The sequence below is a fragment of the Crassostrea angulata genome, chromosome 9 (assembly GCF_025612915.1).
Source record: "Crassostrea angulata isolate pt1a10 chromosome 9, ASM2561291v2, whole genome shotgun sequence".
Classification (NCBI taxonomy): Eukaryota; Metazoa; Mollusca; class Bivalvia; order Ostreida; family Ostreidae; genus Magallana; species Magallana angulata.
The window spans coordinates 18,347,048-18,372,949 of record NC_069119.1 but is presented as its reverse complement, the minus strand read 5'-3'; the positions used below and the strand labels follow the sequence as shown (position 1 = coordinate 18,372,949).

General features: G+C 34.0%; 2 protein-coding genes across 2 annotated transcripts; both read left to right on the top strand.

The window, feature by feature from the left end:
- Positions 1–594: 594 nt before the first annotated feature.
- Positions 595–2,713, top strand: LOC128162177 (uncharacterized). Its single transcript, XM_052825364.1, has one exon. The coding sequence runs from the start codon at positions 595–597 to the stop codon at positions 2,479–2,481; it is 1,887 nt and encodes a 628-aa protein (XP_052681324.1). The 3' UTR covers positions 2,482–2,713.
- Positions 2,714–15,045: 12,332 nt separating this feature from the next.
- Positions 15,046–17,188, top strand: LOC128163905 (uncharacterized). The gene has a single exon (XM_052827589.1). The coding sequence runs from the start codon at positions 15,228–15,230 to the stop codon at positions 16,167–16,169; it is 942 nt and encodes a 313-aa protein (XP_052683549.1). The 5' UTR covers positions 15,046–15,227; the 3' UTR covers positions 16,170–17,188.
- The last annotated feature ends 8,714 nt before the right edge of the window (positions 17,189–25,902 follow it).

The following is a 25,902-nucleotide window of genomic DNA, read 5'->3' as shown; positions in this document are numbered from 1 at the left end:
AAAACCTACCTTAGTCTTCTCTACCGAGTTTTAAGTTAAGGAAAAGCTAAGCACTCCTTTAGTGAAGTCTTAGAATGTCTCAAGTTAAAAAAATTATACTAAAGCACTGACTAAGACTTAAGTAACTTTATAAAACTGCCACTGAAATAATGCATAATAGATTACTTTTTAACATAGCCCCACGTTATACGTTGCTTTCTTATACACTTCATTAAGTGGATAAAACAACTTTTACTCTAATGCTCTTTTAAATAATAATTTGTTTTCTTCATGTGTCTAAGATTGCATTTACAAGAATAATCAATCTTTGTTAGACTACCCAGTGCACAAGTTTACGAACTTGATTTTCATTCAACGGGTTTTTTTTTTAATTCTTTTTATTTTTAATGAGCATTGTCCGGTGGTAACGTGGAACATTCTTTGCTAAACTTTCCATGTTCTATCCAGAGAATATGTTATATACAACAACTTCACAGATGAAAGGGTGAAGTTATTTTACCTTTCTTTATCATGATCAGTTGTTAACCGTATCTCTATAAATAACATGTACTGACAAGTATGTATAATATTTTTAGACCAATGGCTTTCCAAAAAATGTCTGAGTCAGTGTATGTGGCGATGTGTCGCAAAATAGGAACCCAACAACAGGTGTCAATCAGGAGGGAAATAGTCGACATTAATGAGTGGTTAACAAATCAAGCAGAAACTCGACCGAAAAAGAGTGTAATAAGTGGAAGTCAAAAAGAAGGATTCAGATTAGAAGGATCGGACGTAGACATTATGGAGTGGCTTACTCATGTACGTGTGATCTGGGACCTTCATCAATATAAGTTTTACAACATACGCAGACAGGTGCTTTTTGTCTGTGACAGTTCCGCAAGTCCACCAGGATTCACTTTACTTTTGTTATTTTCTGTTGGGTATCACCAAGAAATAAAAGCACCGTATTTAAAGATAAATGAAAATATCTATCTATCAAGTTCTCGAATCAGAGAGATGGTATGTGAAGAAACTTTTTTGACAATGCATGGGCCATGTATGAGTGGTAAATTGCTGACTTCTGTAGAGTTTGATATTGCAATTTGTTTTGCCAGTGATTTTTGGCCGCCTTCTGCTATTTCATGGATAGATAGATGTCGCACATGGCCTCCAATTTCTGTTGTCAACGACATTGTCAGAAATGGATGTCATTTTGTACCGATAGGACACAAACTGGGGAACCATGCAGACAACGAATGGAGGATTTCTTTCTCTCAGGCTGAAACCAAACTTGTATACTCGATGAGTCACACACAATTCTTAACTTATGGTTTACTAAAATTGTTCTTGAAGGAAATAATTAATGATGGCGTAAAAGATAAAGATAAACTATTGTGCTCATATCATATGAAAACAACAGTTTTCTGGGCAATTCAACAACATGCCTTATCATATTGGTGTCCACAAAATCTTCTGGCTGGTTTCTGGATCTGCTTTAAACTCCTTCTTAAATGGGTGTATAATGGGGTCTGTCCTAATTTTTTTATTCCACAAAACAACATGTTTTTGGGCAAAATCCAAGGTAAAACACAAACGCATTTATTTAGGCGACTGTATGATATGTATAAGATGGGTATAGCATTTCTGTTAAACAGTCCTTCTATCAGGTCCAGTATGTATAATGTCCTTTATAATCCCCAACACAAAGATTTTATACAGGAGGACTGTCCGATAGCCAAGGATAATCTTGATGCAAGTATATCTGATGAGATAGGAAGTCAATGTTTATTTGGAAATCAAGGAAATCTACAAAAGTATTTACATCTTATTGAGCAAATGATATGTTTACCCTTAACACGGTGTAAAGTTGCCTGTTTACAGAAAACTACAGGATGTATCTTTCGTTGCATTGCGTTTACAATATCACACAATTGCACAGATTCAAACAAACGTGAATATGTTGTTGACAAAATGATTCATAAAATGCTTAAATTAGCAGCTCAGTTTGGTTGCGTTACTGATCTGTTGTTCATTTCCATGTATTATTATAAGACATGCAGGTACAGGAAAGCGTTATCTGTAATAGAGGTTTTTTGGGGGAAACGCAGGTCTAGGAGTGAGCCTCATTTTCTAGGTCTTCAAAAAAACATTCATTTTATTGACGAATTGAGACCAGAACAACACGCTTCAAGGCAAAGGTCGACAGTTCTTCTGATTCCAACTATCGTTTTGTGTTACATGCTTGAGTTTCTGTGCTCTAGACATGTAGACACAATAAGAGCACAAGCAGCTCTAAATGATCTCCAGGCTGGATTGAACCTCGTTCTTTATTATGACAGTTTTGATTTCGGGGACATCTCCTGGGAAATCCTTGGGATCTGTCAACAAATCGCAGGGTACCACCAGGCTGCCTTGTACTCGTACCAACAATCACTCAGACAAGTTTCAATGGCTTCCATAGAAACTGCCACGAGACAGAGAATTCGTGATTTACAAATATAAACTTTGGAATCATGGCTGTGGTATTTTTCCTTTGACGATTGATGTGCATTATTATTTAATACTAGCACAGTTGTAGAGCAAAATGTTAGAGGTATTTTCCAATTCTGGAAAGTTATGCATGTTCAATAACTTCAAAAGTATCCGCGATAACATCTACTTGAACTGCTTAACAAGCTCAGGAAAATTTTCAAAAAGTGCATGACATCATACAATTCGTGTCAAACAATGTTTGTTAAATTTGGACATCAATAATATATCAATAAAAATATGACATATCATACCAATGTTTACATAATTTTACAAAGTTGGGTTTTTGTACGAGTACATGTTGTTATTCTCCATCCTATTATGAGTGGGTAATACATTTTACTACAGTTATTGCCGAAATCAAAGAGATGCCGCTGACATTATTCTCCATTATTTCCGTCTTCCTTGGAAAACGGTATAAAGAGTTGAAATAATTTACAGTCTCTGGGTTTTGCACTGTCCTCCGCCATGCGCTGACGTCACATACATGTAAACAACTGAATAAAGATAGAGTAATATGCCCTTTAATTATTCAATATCATATTTTTTATCTTATACGGAATTTTTCAGTGGTAAAAGAATTAAAACCTATCTTCTTTTAATTTTAGTATTTGTTATGAACATATTTTGAAAATTATTATAGCTGAAGAAAAAAAAATTTGCTTTAAATTTCGAGTGATTTATTCAGTGCAGATTTGATGTTTATGTGACGTCTGCGCATGGCTGAGAACAGTGGCAGGGATTTTTGAAACGATGGAGGTAACGGTTGACTGTGTCATTATTTCGGCGCATTTGAATTTTTTGAAGCGAAAGAGAACAAGATAAATCAATTTTGGACACAGATTAGCACGCTTAAGGTCAGGCACTGCAATATTTTTTTGAATAATCGGCCCCGAATCGACGAGGGGGTTAAATAGTCGTTGCATACCTGGTGTATTTATAGATAGGGTATAAATGTTTATCTTCCCCTACATTTATCGACCTATTGATAGAAATTCAGAGGCCTGTGCGCACACCAAACACAATAAAAGTTTATCAAACGTCAAAAAAAGACTCTTTTCTTTATGCCCGACTGTAAATAATGTTGCCTTGGTCAGGCTATGCGGAACACCGACTAACGTCCATCCCTATGGAATGCCTTACCCTCCTTCTGTGGAAGATATTTATGTAATGGTTGGTACTCCTTCATTTTATGATGATACGAGGGGCGTTCAATAAATAACCTAAACCTGAACTTTATTTATTTTACAACGATTGAAAAACAAGTTCTTCAACTTATATTAATATATCTCGTCGGATATTAGTGCCAGGGGGTCTTTGATTTGGGAGGAAGCCGGGGAAAACCCACGTGTCCAAACGGCGACCGCCATACCCTTTCTCATACAACCGCCGTGGATCATGAGGATCGAACTCGGGTAGCAGCGGTGATATGCGAGTAAGTTAACCAATACGCTACTTGGACACATTTGTTCAATAAATAATGTCACCGTCCTAACAAAAATAACACATTAACATATTTTTTGTTATATTTTTATATGGTTACATTCAAAGTACTCTCCTTTAATATACACAGATAGGCCTACTTTCAACGTATTCATTCAAGCTTTGAATGCATTCATATAATTTTTTGGGGGGAATGGTATTCATATACGGATAAATGTCAGAGCTCAAAGCATTCATTGAAGCATATCTTCTTCCTGACAAGTGCTTTTTAAATTAACCTAAAAGAAAAATGCCACAGGAAGACAAGTCGGGTAAACAGAGAAAAGTGAAATTTTTCTTTTTCCAAAACTGGTTTCACAATCTGGGATTTAAGTGCTTGGGCGTTTTCATGAAGAAGTTGAATTTTGCGAATTCAAAACTTTGGTTTCTTCCTTTCGTAATGTTTCTTAACTTTCTTCAGCACATACGTTTTGTATACATGTCCGGTGATTGATCGGCCTTTTGGAATAGCAACTTGAATTTCAGGACCTTCACAATTAAACAAAATTGCGTATAATACTTTCTTTGTACTTTGGCACCGTTTGCTATAACATGACATTTTGCCTTTTTAGTCAATCGCATCGTGTTATCAATTTTTCTTTGAGGTTCAAATTAAAATAACGTATCCATGTTTAATCACTTGTAACAATTTACGATAAACGTCGTCCATTGCAATTTTTTGTAGATTTTAAGTGGTTTTCTACACATATCAACCCGCAATAATTTTTGTTTTTTTCAGTTAATAGATGAGGTATCTATATTGCACTTACCTTTCGAAGGCTACTCAGATGTTGTGTTTCTTCAAAATTGTAAGCACTGACCCAATGAAATGCCTACTAAATTTGCTATTTGTTAAATGGTTAGTAGACCATCATTAAAAATGTCATCGATTGTTTTTGCAAGTATTGCATCCGTTGAAGCCGTCCGAGGTGCTCCAGGACGTTGCTTTTCCTCAAGGTCTGTTTGGCCATTTTGGAATTTGCTGACGCACCTGTAAACATGTCTCATTGACATACACTAGTTTCGAATCACTTAGCAAAGTTCTTTGAAATTTTTGTTAAGTCTTTACCTATTCTGACACAACCTTTAATTTCAGTCATATCTCGAATAGGGGTTTTAAATCAAATTCTCAAAGGAATATTCGATGAAGAAACGTTGTCAGAAAAACGGCCGTCAATAAAATATTAACCAAATCATGCGTGACATACAAAGTCTATTGAACCCTGTATTTTATGGAATCAGATTAGTGACAATATTTATTGAACGCCCCTCGTATTTTATCCTAATGGTAGGGGTGGAGTTAAAAATTATACGTTATCTGACTATAAAAAACACATTCTATCTAATACTTTTTCTGTTTCAATAATACATTTGAGTTTTAGGTTATGCATGTAAAGAACCACGGGAATTGTAGTTAGATAGTCAAAAGACACACAGCCTTGGCGAAAGTAAATTGTATAGAATACCAATTCAGGAGTCAAGGGACAGATATTTTGGATGCGTAAAATTGTTAGGATAAGGGGTATTTATTTACTAAATATATTTGAACTTGGTCAACTATAATTCTTTTTATTCAATTTCTGTCAACGTACTCCTTCAGTAAAGAAAAAGACAAGCGGACAAGAAAATATTTTTTTCCTTATACAAAATAGAAAAATATTGTCACTAAGTGATACCACAGTATATTTTAGTCTCTAGTAACTATGTTTAGTTTCATTCAGTTTTCTTTGAATACTAGAAGTTTTTTTTTTATTGTTTTATAATAAGTGGTCTTTTATCTAATCAAAAGCTATCAACATACTACATCTTAAATCTATAACTGAATAAAAACTGGGGCGTATTTTGTTATCTTATGTTTTCCTCATTCAGATTCATAACATTACAGTTAATTTAGATAAGACGTTAGAAATATAAAAATGTAGGTTCTTAGTAGAAATAAAAATTGATCGCTTGAAGACATAAGTTAAAGCTGCATGGCCCTATTGTTTAATACAGTATGAAATAATTTTCCATATAAACCATTTATCTTAAAAAGTTATAAACTTCCGCCTATTTACATCAGCATAATTGGTGTCCTTTCAAAGTAAGAAATATTCAAAGTAAATAAAAATAGCTTCTTTCTGGGTAAACAAACAAAATGCATCATGGATATGCGTCCCACGGATGATTGGGTTAATTCAACCCGCATGTGAACAAATCATACTTCAGAAATAATAGTGACAAGAATAAATTGTTATATTCAGAATATCTGTATATAAAAGGCTAGCGAGTGTTTCTAAAATTTTTAAAATTAATTAGCGTTATTGATTGTGATAGATTGATATTTAAATTAGTATATAAGCGGCATATGTTTATATGTTTTATCAAAAGTGTTTATCTATGCATTTATTTAAATGGTATTGGAACACATGCATATTACAATGATATGTGACACTTAAGGTAATGTTGTTTTCAAAGTACCAACACATGTTCTTGTATATAGAATAAAATGTTAAAGTAATTTTAACTCTCAAATTTGTGATTGAAAAGAGGGTGGATAAAGGAATTAATAGTCACCATATGGTAAAGATTTTGACTCCCAAACATTCTTAAGTCAATATTTCTTATACGCCTTCAGATATCATGTATTTGGTTTATACCCTCAATAATTTTTCACTGAAATTTGAAGCCAAAGATGCACATACATTTTTCTTGGAATTCTGCTATTTTAGCACATTTCTAAAATGAACTTTTCAAATTTCAGGTTTAAAAAAATTATATTAGAAATTCTTTAATGAAAATCCAGAGTTTCGATTTTTTTTTTCATAGACGTACAAATCAACTAAAAGTTTCAAAACCCTCAGCTAAAAGTCAAAAAGAAAAACCTTTCATCGCTGAAAATTTTACTACTCTCCTTAAACTTGGTAGGAAATCCCTGTATATATGCAAATGTGTAGGCGACATTTAGTGAGGAGAAGCCTGGTACCAACGAAACATGATTCTGAAAAAGACAACTGATGAGAAAAAACTTCTGTGAAAAGCGTCATTAGTAAACTTACTAATTTTAAATTTGAAAGTAGAAGCATAACTCACCTACTTTATATGACATCGAAAGTAATATCAATCCAATATATTTTATTCACATTGTTTCATTAATTTGCAAAATAATAAAAATACTTCTACTCGTGTTAATTCTACTTACACCCATAGCAGCCTTTCCAAGCAGGAAATGCTTTAAAATCATAAATTGGTTTTGGATATCTTTAATATCCCCAATAAACAAAATGAATTTGTTTAACCTCATTTGTACTCGATTCTAAAGATTACAAAAATCCTTACAAACAGAGATATATTGCATGTTCCAGTAAATGTTCTACCAAACCCCTCTCTTTACTCATTACTAAAATTCCTTAGAGTAGTAAAGGAGAAATTTCAAGAGTACTGTACAGCAATATACTCCAGAAGCGGTAGAAATCAAATATGGATACTGAGCAAGAGGCCCACGGGCCACACACTCGCCTAAGGAACAATATGTATGATAAAATCAGCTTAATTCAGTCATAATACAAACTATATGGACAATATAGTATAATTCATTGTAGATACTGTTAGTATAAATAAAAATCCGGTTTCACTCCTGAATATTCTAATGTTTATAATCATTAGTCCCTATACTAACAGGATGACCTTATTGCAATATCACATGTTGAGCATTGCAGTTCTCAAAAAGATCCTAAACATTTGTTTAAATAAAGGATGTAAGCCTCAATCAATCTCTGAACCTCTTGTGAGGCCCAAGACTCGTTTAAGATTTACTCTTTATAAAATATGTAAAAATTAGACTCCCACTGTGGCCCCATCCTACACCCAGGGTCATGATTATCACAACTTTGAATGTACAGTACATGAGGATGATTCCTTACCAGTTTCACATTTCCTGGCTGATAAGTTTCAGAGAAGAAAATTTTCACAGATTTACTTTCTTTCTATAATAAACTTCCCTTACTTTAAAATGTAGAAATATACCGTCATCACCTGCATATGGTGCTTTTGTCTCTCAGTAATTTCGATACACAAGATCACGCTTTTCGTATGAACAGTTTGTAAGGTGAGGCAAGCTACTGACAAATAAGTTAATAAAACAGGACTATCAACAGTCTTGTTTGAATTCATCTTTTCGTAAGTTCTATGGTCAATACAGCGACCTTGTCAGCAAATGCAATCTTCCATTAAATCGCATATTGACAGACGTTTTTCATACTAATTGTTATACCATAGTTAACCATCTAATTGACTTTTGCATTTTTTTTCACGATTACAACTAAGAGGACACTGTGGGTGTGACCGGTCAGCAGTCACCTCATCCTACCTCTATCTTTTCAGAGGCCCGTGTTGATCTGCTTTGAATTTGTATTTTGTTTGATGGGTTTTTGAGATGTATGACAGTTTGTTATTGTCCTTTTTTATCTATTTATCACCTATTTTTCAACTGAATCATGGCTTGTTCATTTGCCGATTATTTCGGTGTTGGTTCACAGGTTATTTCGACAAAGTTATTAACGGATGACAACATTGTTAGTAAATTCGGTGTGAAATTGAAGATGATGACGAGACAGAAACCGGAAAAGTGGAAAAGAAGATATTGGTGGTCGGCAGATACTCTAGAATCTCCAGAATTTCTGCAAAAGATGTGTCAGTTATGATTTTACAAACTTTCTTAATGCAGAAAACAGACACCGAAAACTCCACATTTAGTTTATTACAAAAACTGATTGACATTATTAAAACTTATTACAGAATTGATAATAAAAAAAAATACAAACCTGTCCATCACATATTTTCTTTTTACTCGTGAATTGAAGATAAGTTTGATTGAATTATATTCATATCATAATAACTTGCTTAAAAAACGTTATTCATTAAAAAATGTGAAATGTAAAAAAAAAAAAAATAGCAGTCGAGCCTCACCTTGGGAAATGCCAACAACCTCGAATATAACAATTATTGGTTATGATAAGAAATAAAAGGTGTCCCCAGCATTTTGTTATACCATGAGGCCACTATATCATCATTTGATATTGACCACGAATGCTTGTTAATCATTGTTTGTAATGTATGTGATGTGCCATTTAAGGAGGGGAATGTAACAAGAAATTTAAATTTATAATACAAATTGTTTACTTTTGCTGTATAACGACAATAAAAACTAAACTTTCTTAAACTATACAATTCAGTTCTAAAAAGGCTTTGAAATATCTCCAAATTATAATATACTAATTAGATACATGTTATTAATGTATTTCAATTCTCTTTGATTGGCATATGGATGCACTGAATGTAATCAAATTAATAATATTGTATTAGAAAATATATACATGTAATTACATTAAAAACAAAAAGTTTGAAATCGTAATCAGATAAAATACTAGTAATGTTAAAGAATTGAAAGGGCTCTTATGCATAATAGTAAAATGTTTCTGTGTCTCAGATGTTAAATAGGAACATGTTTAGCGCACTGGAGCTGCATTATTAAACATTATTGTCGGAGTAGTTGAATATTTTACAGTAAATTTAAACAATTGTTTTACATCACAACATTTAAATTCCTTAGCATGGCATTTGCTTCCACTCAGCATAGCGAATCATATCATACTATAAAATTACTACTCGGGATTAAGTAATTAATGATTTTTGTACGATGTAATAGACAACATACTTTTCGACACTGTAACTACAATTTTATATTGGTCGGTCGAGAGCAGTCAACAAACAAAGTTGAATAAAACTCTGTCATTGATTATTTATTAAGAAACCAGATAGAGGGTTTTACTTGTCCTTCTCTTCAAATACAGGATGATTTATTTGCTATGTTGAAACTCTGTCTACTTTTTTATGCCGATGACACTGTCTTAATATCTGAATCTGCGCCTGATTTACAAAAGGCTTTAGATGTGTTTGCAAATTATTGTGATATATGGAAACTTAATGTCAATATAGCCAAAACAAAAATCCTCATTTTTTCAAAAGGTGCAATGTCAAAGCGTAAATTTTTGTATAAAGGAGTAACTATTGAAAACGTAAAATCATTTTGCTATTTGGGTATTGTTTTATCAAGAAGTGGAAAATTTAATAATGTTAAAAAGCATTTAGTAGAACAAGCGTCAAAGGCATTGTATGGTGTTTTACGTAAAATACGTTATTTTAGCCTACCAATTAATTGTCAGTTAGACCTATTTGACAAGGTCATTAACCCAATTTTACTTTACTCGTGCGAAGTGTGGGGTTACGAAAATTTAGATATTATTGAAAAGGTACATTTAAAATTTTTGAAATTTATTCTTAATCTTAAATCTAGTACTCCAAATTGTATGGTGTATGGAGAAACTGGAAGGTATCCATTGTCACTCTTTGTTAAAACTAAAATGATAATGTACTGGGCAAAAGTTTTGACAGCCCACGATTGTAAACTCACTAATGTAATCTATTGTTATTTTTATAGATGTTACAAAAATGGATCTTTTATACATCCATGGATAAAATGTATACATGATATACTCAACTCGTGCGGGTTGTCATATATATGGGAAAATCAAACAATATGTAGTTATAACTGGCTTAAGTCAATAGTTAAAGAAATATTACAAAATCAATTTGTACAAGATTGGAGAAGTATTGTAGATAACTCACCAAAATGTATTAATTATAGAATTTTTAAAACAAATCTCAATTTAGAAAAGTACTTGTTGATTTTACCTACAGCTCTACGGATCACGTTTACAAAATTACGAACATGTAATCATCGATTCCCCATTGAAACAGGTAGATGGCATAATATTGAAAAACATTTAAGAAAATGTACAATGTGTGATTCTAATAGTATTGGGGATGAATTTCATTATATTTTAGAATGTACATATTTTGTAAACGACAGAAAAATGTTTTTACCCAAGAGATATTATGAAAACCCAAATATTATAAAATTTAACGAGCTCATGAATACTTTTAATGTAGAAAAACTAAAAAACTTGTCAATATTTATTAAGAAAATTTTCAAAGTCTGTTCTTCCAGAAACCAACTTTAACAACCTATTGTATTGTGATTTTAACTTTTTTTGTCATTATTACTTCTACTGTACATGTGATCCTTGACTGTATTCGTGTACATTTGTATATACTGATTTTGAACCTCAAATACCAGTGAACTGGTCTTGAGCGAATAAAGAATTGAAATTGATACAGCTCTGTTAAGCTTCCACTAGAAAAGAATATATTTCAAAATTTGGTCTAATTACGGAATAGGAAATTATTCTTTGATCATTATGAGGTGATAATTATGGTCGGGGCATGATCAAATCCAAAATAGCCCGAATGGCTTTATGATAGATTTGATCACGCCCCGATCGAAATTATCCTCACATTATATTCAAAGAATGATTCCTTATTACTTATATTTATGTAATTTCAGATATTTAACGATTAAATATTTAAATTGAAATAAACAAACCCCGCATGCGCCCCAATTATACGTCATTTTAATTTATTGGACTGTATAGTACAAAATCGATACGTACTGATATCACAGGCAAAGACACTTAAAAATGCAAATATAATGATTTAAGTAAAGAATCAAGCTAATTAAAAATGTTTTATTTTTCGTGTAAAAAGACCCCCACAAAAGTCATGGGTTTTTTTTCTACAAGTAATGTCGCAATGTGGTACAACGAGATATTTTCGTTCTTTTTTACTTCATTTGTGTTTTTCTTTATCCTTTTTTGTTTCTTTTTTTCTTCCTGGTACTAGTGCGGCGTTTGTACATCTTTATATTTAGTTCCAAAGTTATCAAGCTAATTTCCTTTTGATATTGTAAACATCAAATTTATAAAATAAATGAATGCAATGGCTAAAAGCTCGTTTTTATTGAGCTTACCGTTGTAGATATATATTATGACAAAGATATCAAAACCCTAACTATATTTGTGCATTCTTATTAAAATTCTTTGAATGTCTTGTTCGTTAAATGGATTTATATGATACAATCGCATCGCGACGTTTAAATTTAGTTTATTCATAAGATAGTTTTCATAGATGTATGCAATATATACATCATCACAGTATTTGTAGCCAGAGTTTAAACTCTACCCTAGAATTTTGTTTCTTTTTTTAACTTCTTAACAGTTTTCAGGGTTTTTTTTACCAAAGTCGTCAACATCTCCTGTAATACCTGATTAAATTGTTTAAATTTTAAGAAATGTATTTAAAATTAATTCAGATATTGCCTTTAGATGAGCAGTCAAATTATAACAACACGTTAATGGTTTTTTCAGCTTACAAGACTGCAGTTTTCAAAAAAGAGTTCATCTCAGAAAATTTAATTGTAAGTTTAACAAATGTCAGATGATAAACCGAAGGACATTAAAAATAACATTCTGCCTTGTTATTTTTTTTTAATTAAGGTAGCATTTAATTACATTCCTATACTGCCCCATCATGTTACGGTAAGGTTTGAAAAAATGTCTGTAGTACTTTACATTTTAGACTTAAAGTCATTCGAGTAATTATAAATTTTTTTCTTTTAGAAGATGTGACTAGCTTTTTGACGTCACGACAAATTTTAGATTAAATTTCTTTGATATTAAGAGGAAGTTTTTCTCATTTTTGATAGGACAAAATGTTACATTTTCTTTCTTTATAAACTTACCCGTATGAAATTGTTCCTTGTAAAAATCGATATTTTAGCTAGTCATTTCAACTAGAATAGAAATTTTAATTTAATATAAAAAGAACTTGTTGTTATATTAAAGCTTTTATACAGGAAAAAACACATTCCTCAACATTGTTTTGCTCTTTAAGTATTGTCACAACATGGTACAAAAAGATATTTTGGTTTATATTAAACAATAAATACTAGTGTTAATAGTGTGTTCTTAATCATGTGTAAAATTAAGAGGAGAATGAAATTTCAATAAATAATCATCATGACATGTGCAATTAAAAATCTGAATATCAATTTAATACTTTGTATCATATATAGATCATTAGAACTAAATACCATTAATTAAATGGAGAAAAGAACAACACACTACTATTTAATAACCACTAGCTATTATTATAAATTTTGGCCCCAAAAAATTATTGCATGTTTAAACTTTCAATAAAGAAAAATACGTCAAATGTTGTCTAGATGAAGTGTTTATTTGCCTTAATTTATTTTGAAAAACTACCCAGAGGTATAGTTTTCTATCCGGCTATATATATATATTAATAATGAATCGTAGAACGAGCGTTATATATAATTGAACATTAAAATGCTTTCTTTTGTGATTCATGCGGGATATGAAGGTGGCGACATTGCAAAAAAAATACATAACCCGCGTAAACGAGGCAAGGTTATGTTAATAATTTTGAACGATTTGCCTTTCTCAAACTTAACGCTAAGTTCAACGGGATATGAACTTGGTTGGTACTTGACCAATTCTTCTGAGAAGCTTTTTTTTATCTTCATAGGATTAATATTTACTGTCCAGTTGTTTTTAAGGTGCAGTACATGATGTCATTTTTTATCTCATTTTTTTCCATCTGATTCGCTTTCGACTGAAATCATATCGAAAGTCATTAGTCAAGAGCTAAATCTGAAAGTCCATTGTAAATTCGATTTTGTCTCATTTTTAATCTTTTTTCCGGATAAAATTCGTTTTAAATGAGTGTACCTTAAAAGTAATAAGGCACTCCTTTTACATTGTAGATGAATATTCATATTCATCAGTTTCATTGCGCATGATTCCCAAACTAGGAAGAGTCAGTCCACAGAAATTGAGACAGCCTTGGAAGCCATGAGAGTAAGCAATCGCTGCACGTGATGCGAAATAGCATATAAATAATGGCTCTTAATCCCATCTCAGCAATATCATAACAAAAATTGAAGAGGAAAGAAGTCTGTTGAAATCACACAAGGTATATGAACGATTTTACATTATCATTTTCATATCTCAAAGAAGTTATTTCACTTAATAAAATAAGTTATTTAACAAAACTTTTAATTCTGTATCACGCTTAAATAGTCAATCAGCAAAACAAGTTTTAATTTGCTAGGGATATCAAGTCAGATCTTAAAGTTTAAAGAGACAATACAGCTGAAAACACATGTGTGTTTAACTCGAGTTTTACCCATTGTATCATTAGGGAATAAGAAATAACGTTGTATCGTACAAACCGGATTTATCTTATATCGTTTATTTCTACCACGTGATTTTTGATTGACAATTAAAATTTACACGGGCTGAAAACTACAAGATCTTCGCCCGACTTCGGTCATCATGGAATACGAGGTATAAGGGACTCTCTAAACGGAACATATCATCACTTTCTAGATAATCTATGAATGGTTTATTAATTTCGGTTCATTTTGAAATAAACAGACTAAGATATATCAAATAACCCCTCAAGGGGCCTCACCTACAAAATGAATTTAGGTTGTACATGTAGACTGTAGCAACTCCTGTAATAAAAACGGAAAATACATCCTTTCAAAATAATAATTCTAATTGTTTTAAAAATTGAGAACAATTGTTACCTTTGAGAACTGGAAAAGACATATTTATATCAACAAACCTGTCCAGGATAATCTTCGTAACCCCTGTATTTGATTTGTTTATAGTAAATACGCATGCGTAGTAGTAAAGAAGGAGGAACCCCGTAACACGTGGCGATGTATATTTTTATGGGATATACATATTAATTTAAATGAAATAATTAGATTGATGTCATGTAGAAGTTTGTAATTTTCTGAAAGTTTGTAATTCTATGAGTAGTTCAAAAATACCGAACCCGATCGGAAAACTTTTCAAATCGGTTTTTTAATAAGATACGCCGTACTGTTTCTTTAAACTAAAACTTTTTTTTTAGATTTCGGCTTTTTAAAGAGTTATTTCTTTAAAAGATAATTCTTTTACACCAATGTATAATTTACATATTGAAAAGTTCCAGATATGGGAAATGGGGTTTCGATTGATAATCACATCGAAATATTTATTAAAATTTAAAAAGCATAACAATTTTTTTTTGAATTTTCAGCCTTTACATGGTGTATCGATGAAGAAAGCTTGGATTTTAATTTGCCAGTATTTATTCAATATCTGTTCAGTTAACAATTCAGACCACGCGTAAAATTAACTAAATTGCAACGAATCATGGATGAGTGCATATAGTTTTTTCCCTTTTCTTTTACTTGAATAGATGTAACAATATCACTAATTACAGTCATGGTGCTTTACAGTAAAATGGCGGTCAAAAATATTTCTGAGTCAGTCTATGTGGGACTTTGTCACAAGGTAGGGACTCCACAAGAGGTTGCCTTCAGAAGAGAGATTACCGACGTATGCGATTTGTTCTGGAATAAAGTTCTAAAAAGTTTAGGTGATATCGTTTATCCTAACGATCTGAATGTGCACAAATCAATGATTTCCGGAAGTCATGGAGAAGGATTCAGATTAAATGGATCCGATTTTGATTTTATGATCTGTTCTAACTATCGAGTGATTTGGAATTTTGCTCAGTCCCAGTTTTACAACATACAAAGACAGGGGTTGATCCTCGGTGACAGTTCAGAGAGTCCACCAGGATTTACTTTACTTTTGTTACCAACGGAAGAAAGTAATTGTTATTTATTGCCAACTTGTGTGAAGATAAATGGGAGACTTTACATATCAAGTTCCAAATTCAGAGAAATGTTCCTATTGCACGGTTGTACAATACATGGACCATGTAGTACTGTTAGAGAAGGCCATTTAGAATTCGATTTTGCAAATTGTTTTGCTAGTGATTTTTGGCCTCCTTCTGCAAGCTCGTGGATATATAGATGTCACCAATGGCCCCCAGTCCATGTTGTCAACGAAATTGTTAATAACGGATGCCACTTTGTAGCAATAGGACACAGACTAGGAAACCATGCAGACGATGAATGGAGAATATCTTTTTCTCAAGCTGAAAACAGACTTGTATACTCAATGAATCACACACAATTCTTAACTTATGGTTTATTGAAATTGTTCTTAAAAGAAATAATCAACGAAGGGTTGAGAGAGGAAGACAGACTACTGTGTTCTTACCACATGAAGACAGTCGTTTTCTGGGCCATTCAACAAAACGAACTGTCTCATGGGGGGGCCACAAAATATTTTAGCATGTTTCTGGGTCTGCTTTAAACTTCTTCTTAAATGGGTGTATGATGGTGTTTGTCCTAATTTTTTTATTCCATTAAACAACATGTTTTTGGGCAAAATCCATGGTGGAGCGAGAACAGATTTATTCAAACAACTATATGAGTTGTATAAGAAGGGTATAGCATTATTGCTTCAAAGCCTTTCTATCAGGTCCTACATAATTGATAGCCTATGTAATCCCGGGACAACGGTTTGTGCTGGTGAAACCGCATTGATATCTTGCAGTGATTTTAATTTTAACTTGCTTCTTGAAATTGAAGCTCATTTAAGGTCCCACAGTAATTCAGGCCTATTTAGATACGTTAATTACTTACAAGTTGTAGAACAGATTATTGGATTACCTCTGACTTGGTCTCAATTAGCCTGGTTACAAAGAATGGGGTGTAAATTGTTTCAGAGTACTGCTTTTAACTTATATCACACATACAAAAATACAGCATCGAACAGAAGTATGTATATTGCTGACAAAATAGCCTGCCACCTGCTGAAATTGGCAGCCAAGTTTGGGGTTGCTAATGATGTCTTGTATATAAGTATGTATTATTACAAGACATTCAGATACAGAAAAGCTTTATTTGTTTTACAGTTGGCAAAGCTCATAAAGAATATAGTATATTTTGACTTAGAAAACGATGCCGAGACCACAAGGGGACACTCTCTATCATCACTGTTCAGAAATACTATAAGAATATGTGTCTTTCTTTATACTGATATTTCTTACATTGATGAATTAATACCAGAACAAGAGTTTGCAAAGAAAACTAGAAAAGTCGCACTGCGTATACCAGGTTCAGTTATCTTACACATGTTAGAATTTTTATGCTTTAGACATATTGACTCAGTGAGGGCTCGAGAATCCCTAGATTCTCTACAAGGCGTGGTACAAGGTGTATCAGGCATAATTGCTTTTTCATGGGAGATTCTGGGGATCTGTCAACCGATTGCAGGAAACACACAGGCTGCCCTGTACTCATACCAAATGGCACTGTGTAAGAGTGAAGACAATGATTCTGATTTACATACTGTTGCCATACAGAGAATACAGGATTTATAGAACAACCATTAAATTCCTTGAGTTTATAAACACAAACTTTAGAATAAAAATTGCAATAATGATGTATTTTGTTTTTATTTGATGTGAAATTATATCAAGTTTTAATACAAAAAAAAAAATGTTTATAATGTAAAGTGTTTAATCTGTTTTTTAAACTGAGTTTGCATGAATAAGGCTCATGTCTTATATTTATTTACAACCTTTCAAAAATAATATAAACATATTACATGTAGTATATACAGTGCAGTAATAACAAAGCATTGCCTATCAAATAAACCTAAACATGTACACTGTGTCTGAAAATCAGAATTGTTGATTTCTCAAAACTAAAGCATTTGGATTTACCCCCCCCCCCCCTATTGCCAGTATGTTGTGAACAATAAACAAACAAAAAAAACCAACTCTTTCTATGATTACAGATTAAGTATTTTGTGTATGTGAGATTGGTTTAATTAATTTAAGACGCACTATTTCTTTTGTAATTTCACCTCCATTTTCTGATACACGGATTGTTTATTCGAGATTTAATATTCAATAATTTGATTAGCTCAAACATACTATAGGTCACAAAATATGAAATCGCACCTAGTTTGCATTACTTTGCGCTGCTTTTATTTTGGGGGGAGGGTTTTTTTTTTCGATTAATCGACTCCTCTATCAATCACTGGAAGTGGTGTTAACCTGTGCACTCATTAGATTACAATCGCAACTTATCAGGCCTTTCCTGCAGGCTCGGAAAACACCTCGAATGTATTACCTAGGCCTCCATGACAACCCCCCTTTTTGTAAAACTTGATATAAACACAACACATTTTACGATCTGTTGAGATGTAAGCTAAACTTCATTAAAATAAATGTTATACCCTAAAATATAACACAGAAGCGACTTAAAAGACTGTTTAGCCGATACTTATTTTAGTGGGAAGCACCTCCATTTTGTATAAAATTCTAACATCCTGTAATGTTAATACATTCGAGGTGTTTTTCCGAGCCTGTCGGAAAGGCCCGAGAAGTTGCAAATGATAAGATTAATGAGTCAGCAACATAAAAGAGAGAGAGAGAGAGAGGGAGAGAGAGAGAGAGAGAGAGAGAGAGAGAGAGAGAGAGAGAGAGAGAGAGAGAGAGAGAGAGAGAAGGGTGGGTGGGGAAAGAGAGAGAGGGCTTGAGACAGAGAGAGAGAGGGGGAGAGAGAAAAGGGTGGGTGGTAAGACAGAGAGAGGAGACTGGGGATAGAGAGGGGGGAGAGAGAAGGGTGGGTGGGGAAAGAGAGAGAGAGGGCTTGAGACAGAGAGAGAGAGAGGGGGAGAGAGAAAAGGGTGGGTGATGAGACAGAGAGAGACAGAGGGGGCTAGAGAGAGAGAGAGAGAGAGAGAGAGATTGTTGTAAATTTTCTTTCGCCATTTTAAACGTACATTTATTTATGTTGATATTTAAAACTTAAAATATTCCTTGAATTTATGAAATTGAAATGTTACAGACTTTATAATCACAACAGGAATAATCACCACTTTGACAACAAACCTTTGAATAATATAATTGTCACACTGGAACCTGAAATCAATATCCAGATCAAACGGCCTTGGATTTCACTGGTCATTAATAATACAAGCGTTAATATTCTCTATGAAAATTTAGTTCATGCATGCTCTTTTACATGTACCTGTAAAATGAGTTTAAAATCATTTTGAAGCATAACATTGCTTTCTAGTCTTCAGTATTTGGGCTAGCTTTGTAAGTTATCGTGTTTAGATTATTTCCTTTGCTTTTTGTGGCATTGTACCACTTCGTTTGATGCTAAAAACACGTAAAATGTCCCATTTTAGTTCTAAAAAATCCAAAATATAATTCATTTTGCTGATTTGTAAATGGAATTGAATTCATTGAATACTCTTGAAACACATACTCAGTAGAAAATTTGGGGCTTGAGGTTTACATTAAGCAGCTTAGTAAAGCATACAAATAATTTTGACTGCATCAAAAGAATTGAAAAATATATTGTTTTCATATCAAGAGCTGACCTCCAATAACTTTCAAATTCATTTTAGATCTTGATAATATTTACCACATGAAATAAATAATGCATATCTTTAAAAAAAATAAACAGATAAACGATAGCAAAACGACAATGTCTGTTTTCCATTTCAGATTTACTTTATTAATATGCAATATTTTCTTGTACTACCAACAAATTATTTGATTCAGTCGGCATCACTTCAGACAGCAAGGGGCGGATCTTGATATCAGACTGGTACAATTGCATCGTACACATCTTATAGATCAGAACGGACAGTTTCGTCGCTACATTGACAACTGTGACACGATATCCATACAGTCTATGTGTAGACTCTAGAGAAAACCTCTTGGTGGCTAAATATGGAACAGCCAACAGGTATAGTGAAGAAGATCCGATATTATAAGTAAAGCCTGTCTCACACAGAACACGGTTGGGCACACGGTTCCAATACGGTATACTCGGTTATACACGGGTTGACTGGTACGAGTATTGAGCTCCATCTGTACCTGGGGATATGTTGGTACGATTTAGACTCGAATGTCGCACGAGTATGTACGAACAAAGCACGGATATACTCGGTCAAGCAAGGTTTGTCACGGTTTGAACACGATTTGCAAACTATTTTCATACGATTGTTGTACGGTTCCAAGTACGGTCTACTACGGTCTGTTACGGCCCAGTACAATTAAACACGACTTTTACTCGATTAACTGGACATTTACAGTGTTTGCATACGGTCCCACCGACTTTTGTTCGAGTTATGCTCGAAATATCACACATTTGTGTATGTTTTGATATAAATTGACTCATTTTGATGGCTTGGCTTCATAAATTTTCGAATTTTCAACTGAGAAGTTATAAAAATGGCAGATGACAGAATAAGGGAATTAGAAATCATGATAAGTCTGATAGACATTGAGATTATTTTGGCCAGAAGGCGCGAGGGGAGGTCATCAGGGTCGACAGGGTCAACAGGTTGAAGTGGTCGGAGGGCCTTGGTGGCCCTTTATGTATTCTCTCTGGGAGAATCTTCCACGGTGGGGATTCTTTTGGGGACCTTCTTCTTCTTTGGAGGCATTATGTAGCAAGTACTCTGTTGTTTTAAGGTGTCAGCAGGTAGTTGTGTTTTCTGTTGTGTTCGAGTGCTGTATGATCAAACACGAGCTTTGTACAGACGTAGAGACCGTGTCTGGTCGTACTTGACCATGTATAATTCGTACTTGAACCGTATTGATCGTATGGCGATCGTATGAAACCGTATTGGTCGTATAAAACCGTGTATACACTCGTGTGAATCGTAAGGTGATCGTGTGACATTCGAGTGTTAATCCGGGTGTTGGATTTAGGACTTGGGAACGGTTTCACGCGATTCCATACGATATTAACACAGTTGAGCTCACTCGTGGAATGGACTTCATGTGCGGTTGTATATACGGTCTCGTACGGTCTCACACGGTCTTGTACGACCGCTATTATGATCATACACGGATATGGCTCCCGTGCCAGTTTTTTTAAAGTTTAAAAAATCATACACGGCTTTCACGGATACACTCGAATGGCCCGAGTGTAAGTCGGATAAGGCCACGGTTGGTTCGGTTGTATGTACGATTTACACGGGTGGCCAACCGTATAAGCCGTGTGTTCTGTGTGAGACAGGCTTAAACGGACTTCTACTTATAAATAAACGGACTTTATCTCAGATATCAAAGATGTCAAAAAATTGTTATCAGGCATCTGTTTTTGTTCTTCCATTTTTTAATTGATGTTTTCAATTGGGATTTATTACTATGTAAAGTTTAACTCATCTCCACCAGAGTTGTTTCCTCTCTGTAACTCCCAGGGGCTATACTTGAGCTAAACTTGAAATTTCTTTAAAATACTATCTTGCTTCTTACAATGTTATTAGTGCATTTCACAAATAATAGCCTCCTTTTTCTACATAACTACATATACTCGTACTTTTAACTTGGAATCCTTGTCTCTTGATTAGGGACCACTCTTGTATAGTAAAAAGTAAAGAAAAAAACTGGTGTCACGTAAAACAAACTTGAAACATTCATGTATTTGGTTGCTTCCAAAATAACTTTACAAGGTGGGGTATCTTTGTACTTAATAAAAGTATTTCAGTGCTTGTAGTTGTTTTTTTTTTTAGCTCACCTGAGCTGAAAGCTCAAGTGAGCTATTCTAATCACATTTTGTCTGTCGTCCGTCTGTCTGTCTGTCCGTCTGTCTGTAAACTTTTCACATTTACAACATCTTCTCAAGAACCACTGGACCAATTTCAACCAAACTTGACACAAAGCATCCTTAGCCTAAGAGCATTCAAAGTTGTGAAAATTAAGGACCACGCCCTTTTGCAAAGGGAGATAATTAGGAATTTATTAAAATTTTCGAGAAATTTTCAAAAATCTTCTTCTCATGAACCATATGACCAGAAAAGCTTAAACTTGTGTGGAAGCATCCTCAGGTAGTGTAGATATTGTAGATACGAAATTGTGAAAATCATGACCCCCAGGGGTAGGGTGGGGCCACAATGGGGGGGTCGAAGTTTAACATAGGAATATATAGAGTAAATCTTTAAAAATCTTCTTCTCAGAAACTATTCAGCCAGGAAAGCTGAAACTTGTGTGAAAGCATCCTCAGGTAGTGTAGATTCAAAATTGTGAAAATCATGATCCCCGGGGGTAGGGTGGGGCCACAATGGGGGGTCGAAGTTTTACATAGGAATATATAGAGTAAATCTTTAAAAATCTTCTTTTCAGAAACTAATTAGCTAGGAAAGCTGAAACTTGCGTGAAAGCATCCTCAGGTAGTGTAGATTCAAAGATGTGAAAATCATGGCCCCCGGGGGTAGGGTGGCCCCACAATAGGGGGTCGAAGTTTTACATATGAATATATAGAGTAAATCTTTAAAAATCGTCTTCTCAGAAACTAATCAGCCAGAAAAGCTGACACTTGTGTGGAAGCATCCTCAGGTAGTGTAGATTCAAAGTTGTGAAAATCCTGGCCCCCGGGGATAGGGTGGGGCCACAATAGGGTGTCGAAGTTTAACATAGGAATATATAGAGTAAATCTTTAAAAATCGTCTTCTCAGAAACTAATCAGCCGGCAAAGCTAAAACTTGTGTGGAAGCATCCTCAGGTAGTGTAAATTCGAAGTTGTGAAAATCATGACCCCTTGGGGTAGGGTGGGGCCACAATGGGGGATCGAATTTTAACATAGGAATATATAGAGTAAATCTTTAAAAATCTTCTTCTCAGAAACTGAATGGACCGGAATGCTGACACTTGCATGGAAGCATTCTCAGGTAGTGTAGATTCAAAGATGTGAAAATCAGGACCCCCGGGGGTAGGATGGGGCCACAATAGGGGGTCAAAGTTTTACATATGAATATATAGAGTAAATCTTTAAAAATCGTCTTCTCAGAAACTAATCAGCCAGCAAAGCTGAATTTGTGTGGAAGCATCCTCAGGTAGTGTAGATTCAAAGTTGTGAAAATCATGACCCCTGGGGGTAGGGTGGGGCCACAATGGGGGTCGAAGTTTAACAGAGGAATATATAGAGTATATCTTTAATAATCTTCTTCTCAGAAACTAATCAGCCAGGAAAGCTGACACTTGTGTGGAAGCATCCTCGGGTAGTGTAGATTCCAAGTTGTGAAAATCATGGCCCCCGGGTGTAGGGTGGGCCACAATTGGGGATCGAAGTTTTACATAGGAACATATAGAGTAAATCTTTAAAAATCTTCTTTTCAGAAACTAATCAGCTAGGAAAGCTGAAACGTGTGTGGAAGCATCCTCAGGTAGTGTATATTCACAGTTGTGAAAATCGTGGCCCCCGGGTGTAGGGTGAGGCCACAATGGGGGATCAAAGTATTACATAGGAATATATAGAGTAACTCTTTAAAAATCTTCTTCTCAGAAACTAATCAGCCAGGAAAGCTGACACTTGTGTTGAAGCATCCTCAGGTAGTGTAGATTTTAAGTTGTGAAAATTATGGCCCTCGGGGTAGGGTGGGGCCACAATGGGGGGTCGAAGTTTTACATAGGAATATATAGAGTAAATCTTTAAAAATCTTCTTCTCAGAAACTAATCAGCCAGGAAAGCTGAAACTTGTGTGAAAGCATCCTCAGGTAGTGTACATACAAAGTATGTATTATGTATTATTGTACATTGTCCAGATAGTTTGTATTATGACTCCATTAAGCTGATTTTATCGTACCTATTGTTTCTCAGGTGAGCGATGTGGCCCATGGGCCTCTTGTTTCATTTACTGGTGTAATGAACTGTAAACCAACATTACGGTTCCTTTCTGATTCCAGGGGGCCATGGTTTGAACAATATATTCAATTTACCATAAAGACGGATTCCGAAGCCTGTGTGATTATTTCTGATATTACAAGCTATTTCGGTTTTCGATGAGATGCATTGTTTTATAAAAACCAGCACTATTTTTCATTTTTGACCTATTTTTCCGTGGAAGTAAGTCTGGTCAATTATTTACTTGAAGGTCTTTACCCAAGGATGATTTGTGCCAGGTTTTGTTGAAAATTTGCCAAGTTGTTCTGGAAAAGAACTAAAGTCAATAATTATATAACATCCCCCCATCCACACACACACACACACACACACTCACACACACACACACACACACACACACACACACACACACACACACACACACACACACACACACACACACACACACACACACACACACACACACACACACACACACACACACACACACACACACACACACACACACACACACATTATCTTTATTATCCAAAGATGTATACAGGTAAAACTGCAACATATGTTCAACATATGTTGCAATTCTACCTGTATAATATAGTTTCTGAGTTTATCCATGTAAATGTGATATTGCGGAAACATAAACTAAAGAGCCTCCTGTGATTAAGCGTGAATGTAATGCGCATGCGCAAGATTGTAAAATCCAAAAACCCAGATAATTTCCGGATTTTTTTAAAGGAATTTTCGTTAATTATTAATTAGCGAAGCTTGATTGAGAAAAAATTAAAATAAGTTGGTAATCTTCAAGTACCAATAATGTTTAATGGGGATGCATCGACAGTCAGTATTCAGCTCCATTATTACAAGATCTGAAAACATTGTGGTGATGTTTGGAAAGCCCAACAACAATGAAAACAAGAGAAAAACTGTCAATGTAATAGAAAAACGGGTTTTCTTTTGTATGAACAGTATCAATATAATCCATTTGTCATCCCTGAATTGATAAACACAACCCATTCAGTGAAACAGAATATCCTGCATGCAATATTCTGTGTGAAAATAACCATAAGTTCAACAGGTGGCAAATTCTTCATATATCATCAAAAGTCAAAACCCAAGTCATATGCATATTTCTGATATATGTACAATTAATCTGCAAAACAACAACTTCCAATCTTGAAAACTGTAGGAGGATTATCCGTACAATAAGAGTACCCTATAATTATGCAATATTCTGTAAGAAAATGACTAAGTTCAACAGTTGGTACATGTATTATTTTTAAATAAATAATCAAAAATCAAAATTCAAGTAACATGCACAGCTCTGATATGTGTACAATTAATCTGCAAAACAACAACTTCCTATCTTGAAAACTGTAGAAGGAGTTATCCGTACAATAGAGGTACCCTTTTGGCAGACGCCTGCCCGCCCGCCATTTTTACCATTTCAATAACCAGATTTTAATTTTGTTTGGAAAATCCGGTTAAAAAATCAAAGCAACTTTGCTTTATCCATTAAATTTTCCACATAAAAAATTACTTGCATAGAGCATATAAAACTACGGAAGCTTATTGAGGCCAGATCAGTGAATAAATTAATTTATTTTGCGTTAAATCGCATTAGTTTTTGCGTTTAAATGCAATTTTTTGCGTTTAATTGCAATGTATTTTGCGTTTAAATGCAAAAGATTGCGATAAAACGCAAAAAGTTATGCGATTAAACGCAAAGTGAATTGCGTTTAAACGCAATGTATTGCGTTTAATCACAAAATTATTGCGTTTAAACGCAATATATTTTGCGAATAAACGCAAACGTTTTTGCGATTAAACGCAATATTTTTTGCGATTAAACGCTATAATTTTGCGATTAAATGCAATGATTTTGCGATTAAAGGCAATGATTTTTGCGTTAAATCGCAACTAATTCATTTGCTTGTATATACACTTAGTATATGTACCAAGTCCGTGATTTGATGACACCACTTGACACATCACAAAGACTCAATTTCTGGTTTTCACTTGGAATAACTTATAATGAAATAGTAAGTTGTCATAACTTGAAAGCATCAGGCACTTCTAAGCAAACGTATCCTGAAAAGAAGGATCGCGCTATAAATAAATAAAAGAGAGAGAATAAGTCTTTGCTTATATTTGTTTCGAAATTCTTCCTTAGAGATGACATGCAAAATGGCTATTGATGGATGCACCAGTGATGTTTGCTTGCCGGATACTTTGTATCTAGACTGTGAGAAACAGTTAGATTGAAAAAACGGAAAAGACTTCATCGCAAAGAGCATTATGCCAATTGGCCTTATAAATAGAGGCATGTCGATTCGTGTGACAAATTAAAACAAAAGGAACTTGCACAAAAAGTTTCATTGATGACTATA

Coding starts and splice junctions, on each gene's coding strand:
- LOC128163905 (XM_052827589.1), top strand. CDS start 15,228: ATGGTGCTTTACAGTAAAATGGCGGTCAAAAATATTTCTGAGTCAGTC.
- LOC128162177 (XM_052825364.1), top strand. CDS start 595: ATGTCTGAGTCAGTGTATGTGGCGATGTGTCGCAAAATAGGAACCCAA.